General features: G+C 37.8%; 1 protein-coding gene across 1 annotated transcript; it reads right to left on the reverse strand.

Annotated features, from left to right (window-relative positions):
* Positions 1-4,454: 4,454 nt before the first annotated feature.
* On the reverse strand, positions 4,455-5,462 carry LOC108252062. The gene has a single exon (XM_017442959.1). The coding sequence runs from the start codon at positions 5,460-5,462 to the stop codon at positions 4,455-4,457; it is 1,008 nt and encodes a 335-aa protein (XP_017298448.1).
* Positions 5,463-7,955: the final 2,493 nt, after the last annotated feature.

The following is a 7,955-nucleotide window of genomic DNA, read 5'->3' on the forward strand; positions in this document are numbered from 1 at the left end:
TAACACTGAGCTTTTATCAAGCAGAGAGAGAGAGAGAGACAATTTTATCCCGCTCCTCTCCCTCCCTCCTTCGCGTTTTCTCTATCCCCCACTCCGCTCTTCTGACTTGTTTTTCATTTTGTCCCTCTCTCTTCCTTCTCTCCCTCTCTTCCCTCCCTCCCTTCTCTCCTCCCCCAACTTCCATTTGCTGGCTCCAAGTAACTTGTTGATAGTAATTTTCCATAACACTGAGCTTTTATCAAGCAGAGAGAGAGAGAGAGACAGAGAGACAGAGAGAGAGAGAGAGAGGGAGGGAGGGAGAGAGAGATAGATAGGAGGGGGAATTGTATACCTAAACCTACATATCCCGTAGATATAAATATACTTAGGTATGTGATAATGATAAAATACATTATGTATACTGGGTCGTTCATAAGTATGTTGGGGAGTTAGTAGATCGTAGGAGGCCACCTTAGGCCGCGTGTTCGATTCCCGCCCGGGACGGATTATATCCTGAACAGATAAGGTTCGTTCTCGGAACGGCTGGCTTTCTCCTATCCTGGTTTCCTTTTCTCTTCGCTTTCGGGACGATAAGACCTAATCTATGTAGGTGTTACAGTTGGCGATATCCAACGCAAACCTCTTTTTCTTAGGTCTTCTACAATTTATTGGACCCTATCAATGATTTTCTTCTCAGTGTGCCATCAGGGAGGAAAATCACTCTAAAATGAGTGGGTCCACCCTGTATTGCATTAATTGTCTAGTGAACCACCCCAGTGCACTTTTCTGCGCCATTACATTAATGGCGGATTATCCATCGACATCATTATGGACCAATAAATAATGATATAAAACCTATTAGCCGGTGGAACGGCACGAAGTGAGGTCCGAGTTTTTAGTTTTTTTAATTTTTATTTCAACCGCATTTAGCCCGAGGCCTGTCACTTTAGTTGCAGATTGCAGATCATTCGTTCATTAGCCAGCCTAGTTGTGAACGTAGCGTAAGGTAGGAAAGAGAAAGAAACAACCTGATGTAGAACTTACCAGGAGAAACAAATAATAATGAAATAATAATAATAATAATAATAATAATAATAATAATAATAATAATAATAATCTCTTCCTCTCTTCATCCTCGTCTTTCTCTCTCTCCCTCTCTCTCTCTTTCTTTTCTTCCCTCTGCAACTGTATTCCTAGGTAGTGTTTTTTTCTTACATAAGATAGAACATAATTACAGGAAATATGAAGGAGAGAGAAAGAGAGAGAGAGAGGGAGAGAGGGGGGAGAGAGAGAGAGAGAGGGAGAGAGAAAGAGAGAGAAGAACGAAAAAAGGGGAATTATAGTGAGGAGAAGAAGAGAGAAAGAAGGAAAGTGGTAAAAAATGAGGGAGAGAGAGAGAGGGGGGGGGATAAATAAACACAACAAAAATAGAAATAAATTAAAGGGGGAAAAAAGATGAAAAGCGAAACAGAAAAGGACGAGAGAGTGAAAGAGAAAAATAAAGAGAGAGAAGACGAAGGAGGAAGGAAGAAAGAAAGAAAGAGAGAGAGAGAGAGAGAGAGAGAGAGAAAAGAAGCGCATTAAAAAATACCAAAGAATTACATAAGTGTTAGCTGTTAGGTAGAGAGAGAGAGAGAAAAGGGGAGACAGAGAAAAACAGATAAAGAAAAGAGAGAGAGAGAAAGAGAGAGAGAGAAAGAGAAGGAGAGAGAGAGAGAGAGAGAGAGAGAGAGAGAGAGAAAGAAAGAGAAGGAGAGAGAGTGAGAGAGAGAGAAAGATAGATAGATAGAGAGAGAGGGAGGAGGGTTCTTCCTTTTATTGCATTTAAAAGTAAATAAAAAATAATTTAATTGAAAGAAATAAAAATAACATTAACTACAATATAAGCAGGGATGATGCAATGTTGCAATAGCTGAACTGAAGTATTAGAGAGGAAGGTCCCGGGTTCGAAACCAACCATCGACAAAAATTAGGGCGCATTTCGATTTGCAAATATTTCAACAGGTTACTTTCTGGTGTTCTCGTATATTGACCCAGCACTCCCAGCAACTTAAAGGGAAGTACTGTGTCTCTTATCGCCCATCTGATGAGGGACATACTACGGGATGGGCATGCTATGACACAGACCATGTGAGTCTAATGTAGCAGTTGTTTATTTAATTATTTATTTATTTTTCACATAGTGCATATATGTAGGTAGGTACCTACATTTCACACACTGGTAAACCTTCCTTTGTTAGGTATATGTGTTAAGTATGTAGCACGTAATAAATACGTAAACGTAATTATACTTTACATACGTGTTTCTTGTACATGGTTTCTCACCCTCTCTCTTCCTCTTCCTCTCTCTCTTTCTTTATAAACAAGGTTTTTCTATTTTTACCTGGTTCTTCTTCTCTCTTTCCATTTCTTATTCGCTCGCTCTCGCTGTCTCTCTCTCTCTCTCTCTCTCTCTCTCTCTCTCTCTCATCTCAAGGCGGTATAGGCTTTAATTTCTTAGTTCTGTCCTTGTCGCTCCTTTTCTCTTCTCTCTCGCTCCTCCCTTTCTTCATTCAATCTTCCTTTCTCATTATCTTGGTATAGGCATTCCTTCTCTCTCTCACACACTCTCCTTCCCTCCCTCTCTCTCTCTCTCTCTCTATCTCTCTCTCTCTCTTTTAGGCAAGGCTCTTCTTTCTTACCTGATTATCCCCTTCCACTCTGTCCTAATTTGCTCTCTTTCTCATCATCTCGGTAGGTACAGGCATTCCTTCTCTCTCCCTCTCTCTCTCGCCCTCCACTCTCCCTCTCTCTCTCCCCCTCCCTCCACCCCTCCACTATCTCTCTCTTTCACACACACACACACACACACACACACACACACACACACACACACACACACACACACACACACACACACACACACACGCATTGGTGAACATTGAAGCTCGAGGGAGGGTATTAGAGGGAAGGGGCCGTGTGCCCCCTCTGAATATGGCCCTGCCTGCAATGAGGATGAAACAACAATTAGAGAGGGAAATGTCGACCGGAGAAATAGGATGACGTGGGAAGAAGAAGACGAAGAAGCAGAAGAAGAAGGAGAAGGAGAAGAAGAAGGAGAAGGAGAAGAAGAAGAAGAAGGAAAATAAGAAGAAGGAGGAGAAGAAGAAGGAGAATAAGAAGGAGGAGAAGAAGAAGAAGGAGGAGGAGAAGAAGAAGAAGGAGAAGAAGAAGAAGAAGAAGCAGCAGCAGGAGAAGAAGAAGCAGCAGAAGAAGAAGAAGAAGCAGAAGAAGTAGAAGGAGAAGAAGAAGCAGAAGAAGAAAAATAAGAAGGAGGAGAAGAAGAAGAAGGAGAAGAAGAAGAAGAAGGAGAAGAAGAAGAAGAAGGAGAATAAGAAGAAGGAGGAGAACAAGAAGGAGAATAAGAAGAAGGAGAATAAGAAGGAGGAGAAGAAGAAGGAGAAGAAGAAGGAGAAGAAGAAGAAGGAGAAGAAGAAGAAGGAGGAGGAGAAGAAGGAGGAGAAAGAGAAGAAGAAGGAGAAGAAGAAGAAGAAGGAGAAGAAGAAGAAGAAGAAGGAGAAGAAGAAGAAGGAAAATAAGAAGAAGGAGGAGAAGAAGGAGGAGAAGAATTGAATTGAATTGAATTGAATGAAAATATTTATTTACAAACAATAATAAGCACAAAAGTTAGCTCATCCCCTAAGCTTACAACATGAAGAGGTAACTACATCACTGGATAAACGTTCTCTGGTAGGTAATTTAATAGTAGGTATTAAACTATTATTGTAAAGAACATTTAAATAACTTGAATTGATATTGTTTTTCTTCATAGTGCAAATATTAATATCTCCGATCATAACAACAGTCTCATTTTTTTTGACCGTCATTTGGAGCCACCAGTTTAAATCTTGGATGAATTTGTGGGCATCATTATTGGGATTAGGAGAACGATAGATCGCAATTAACTTTAACTCTTGCTTAGAATTCACATTAGTTAGTTTCAAATTAATATTTTCAGCATCTTCAAACTGATAAATCAGCTCTTCTATTTGAAATTCTTTACGAACATAAACAATAATACCTCCACCTTTCTTTGAACTTTTACAGCAGGAGACTTGATTAAAGTTTTTAAAATTGTACAGCTCAGCTTCTTCAGTACTCAGTTGTGTTTCAGTGAAAACAATAACGTCCAATTTGGATAATTCAGTACTCAGTTGTGTTTCAGTGAAAACAATAACATCCAATTTGGATAAGAATTTTTCAAACAAAATCAATAAATAGTCCCATTTTCCTTTCATGCCTTGAACATTCACATGGACACAAGTAAATGACGAACTATTAACAGAACAAATCCAGGAATCAAGATCTTCAACTACAGAACATTTAACTTTAACTTTCTTGATATCTTGTAAATATTGAGGAACTCTGTTCATAAGCGATAATAATCAATAAAAACATATTATTTACATAATTTGGGTAGGTACTAAGTGAATGTCTTAGAGTTTACCCAAATCCTCCATAGCCATAAGTCTCATGGGTCTGGATTGTTCTGTTTTCTTCAACAAGATTTTTCCATCTCGAATCCAAATGAACGCGTACTTCTTCTCCTTTTTGATCTTCTTTGCTTCCCCATATAACTTTGCATAGTAGGGAGTGAGACTTTCATTAATATAAATCATTTGATCATCAGCTGTGTTCATTGCATCCCCAAGCTTGACAGTTCTTTCGGCCCTCTTTTTCTTCACAATCTTGTCACGTTGTACTACGGACTCAAACTGAACAACAACATTCACTTGATTTTCATACTTTCTTACTTCAGTACCATAAGACTTTTCATCTATCTTCTCTCCATTCACTTTCTCCAGAACCTTTGCCACCACTTCATTCGGATTAGCCACCGTAGTCGGAATATTGGTAATTTCAAGCTTGTTTCTGTTGAACAGTTGCGCATTTTCATTCAGTCCAATCTCAAGCGCCTTGCACTTACTCTTCAACTCCATGTTTTCCTGTCGCAATTTTTCCTGGGCAACTTCCATAGTCACTTGTTTCTTCTGAATATCTTTCATCAATTTAGAAAAATCATCAATTTTTGAAGAAGCAAAGCCCATGAACTCTTCAATATCAGACAACTTCTTACTCATTTTCTTCCACAGCCTGTTTTCAAACTGTTCAAACAGTTGCTCCATGGATTTATCACTCACTTTTTCATTATCATGCACTTTTAATTTCCGAGTTCTTCTTGCCAAAATATCAGAAATGTCAGACTCGCAGTCTGAATTTTCAGACTCAGACTTTTTCCTTGTGCTTGACTTCGCACTCATTTGACTAGCATTGATCTTTCTACATTCAAGACATTTCCATTCTAACTTCTTAGGTTTAGACATGGACTTATACGATTTCTCACTCAGAGACGTACAGGTATAATGATAGTCACCACCACATGCATGACAGTGAACATAGTTTCCATTTTTAGGTAACTTTCCATTACAGTCAGTACACTCCATGATGAAACACAAAAAAACACGTAATATGAAAGGGTTAAAATAAGATTTTAGAAAACACGCGAATTGAAAAGTTTTAATTTTTTAGAAAAAGCGAAATGAAGGGGTTAAAGATTACTTTATATAAACACTTTTAATGGCAAAAGTTTAATGACTATTTACAGATTTTTAAAAATGTTTAACACGTAATTTGAAAGGGTTAAAATAAGATTTTAGAAAAACACGCGAATTGAAAAGTTTTAATTTTTTAGAAAACGCGAAATGAAGGGGTTAAAGATTACTTTATATAAACACTTTTAATGGCAAAAGTTTAATGACTATTTACAGATTTTTAAAAATGTTTACAATTTTTATTAATTAGCTTTTATGTTGATAGTTTATTAATTACTTATCACGTATTGCTTAGTTACAGTATAATATTGTTTCGTTACTAGGTAACCGATCTTGTATGAAAAATTTTTTGTATGAATTAATCACATATAATTTTTACTTAATAAAATAGATTTAAACTTGTATCACAGGTAAATAGTATTAAATTATTAATCCTTGGACTCTAAATATTAAGTTTAATCCACACTAGTAATATTTAAACCGTTTAAACCACTAGAAATTAGAAAAAAAACACGGAGCAAATTTCAACACTGTTTTCACTTGAAGAAGAAGAAGAAGAAGAAGGAGGAGGAGGAGAAGAAGAAGAAGAAGGAGGAGAAGGAGGAGGAGGAGAAGAAAAAGAAGAAAAAGAAGGAGAAGAAGAAGAAGCAGAAGAAGAAGCAGCAGAAGAAGCAGCAGAAGAAGTAGAAGGAGAAGAAGAAGAAGAAGAAGAAGAAGAAGAAGAAGAAGAAGAAGAAGGAGGAGGAGGAGAAGAAGAAGAAGAAGAAGCAGAAGAAGAAGCAGAAGAAGAAGAAGAAGAAGAAGAAGAAGAAGAAGAAGAAGAAGAAGAAGAAGAATGGGATAGGTCTATTAGGCTGCGAGAGTGAAATTCCTTTGTAGTTTCAACATTCGCCAGTGTCCAAATAGGTGAATGATAAGAATAGTGCTGATTTCTGCGATGTCTTGGGGAAAAATACTATACAATTAAGAGGTCAAATTAAACAAGAATCATAGGGAAAAGGGGGACGGAAGGAGAGAGAAAAAGAGGAAGAAGGAAAAAACTCTTGAACAGTGGTATGAAAATGAATAGCTCAATAAAAAGAAAGTGATGAAAGGAAGCAGAGGAGGGGAAGAAGAAAAGAAAAAGGGAAGATGAAGGAAAGAGAGAAGATAAAGGAGGGGAGGATGGAGAGAAGAAAAAAATAAGACAGAGGGAAGGATGAAGGGATGAGAAAAGATGGAAGAGAGAAGAAGATGGAGGAAAAGGAGAGGAGGTGACTTTTATAGCTGACAAAAAAAAAAAAAAAAAAAAAAAAAAAAAAAAAAGAGAGGGGAAGTGTTTTTTAGTTGAAAAAAAAAAAAAAAAAAAAAAAAAAAATCAAGAAAACTTTTCGAGGGATTTTCCGGGCTTTTGCTTCTTATTATTTCAGAAGTTGCGGAAAAGAAAAATAAATGCTCTTGAAGAAGAAGGACGGAGGGAGAGAAAGAGAGATAGAGAGAGACAGAGAAAGAGATAGAATTGAAAGAGTTGTGGCTCGAGTGAGGAGAAAGGAAGAGAAAGAGAGTGGGAAAGGGAGGAGGAGAGATGAGAGTAAGAAAGAGACGGAAAAAGAGGGAGGGAGGGAGAGATCGAAGAAGGAAGAGGAGGGGATTTGTGAAAGAGTTAGGATGTAGAGGAGGGGAGAGAGGGAGTAGGTTTATAAAAGAATAGACCAGTTGCGCTTACTTGGGTGATGTTTCAAAGTCATAGAGCAGGAAAAATGAGGACCAACGGAATTTTTCTTTTTCTTCTACGACTTCTAGATCCCGAGATAAATCGATTTAAAAAATACAGGTAAATCGTAAACTTTGACGTCACGGCATACGCTCCCGTAGGCGATGACGTCACATCAAATGTCCCGAGCAAAGCTCCCTCACAGGCAACGCATTAATGTGTTTGTGCGCATACGTTTCTGCGCAGTTCTTTCTGCTCCGCCGCTAGCGTGCTTGCATAGTGGCGCTACCTAGCGGACAAAAATAGCAACTGCGTTAAGTCTGACGTCACAAATCTTTGAACTCTTTCATTATAAAAATTGAATTTTCGACCTTTTACAGTTATTATTTCGGAGTTTTGACCTCAGATTTGGATTTTTCCCAACTTTTTACATAGGAACCGACCATTTATTTATAATTTTTACCCATTTGCAACTCCTCCATTCAATTTGAAGAAGTACCTACTAGTAGTACTAGTATCTTTGACTTAGGTATATGTATATATATTTTTTGACATTCCACAAGTTCATATGAATCCAGAATGGAAATAGAACTCCATTACGAGAGCTTGATAACTGATAAACGAAAACTGCTTGTCGTGATCAAGACGCTCGGCTGGTAATCATGTGCTTGCGGGTTCGTATCACAATTGAG

The sequence above is a fragment of the Diaphorina citri genome, unplaced genomic scaffold (assembly GCF_000475195.1).
Source record: "Diaphorina citri unplaced genomic scaffold, Diaci psyllid genome assembly version 1.1 scaffold253, whole genome shotgun sequence".
NCBI classification, from domain to species: domain Eukaryota; kingdom Metazoa; phylum Arthropoda; class Insecta; order Hemiptera; family Psyllidae; genus Diaphorina; species Diaphorina citri.

Bases quoted from the DNA above. Each gene is read 5' to 3' on its own strand.
- LOC108252062 (XM_017442959.1), bottom strand. From the start codon at position 5,462: ATGGAGTGTACTGACTGTAATGGAAAGTTACCTAAAAATGGAAACTAT.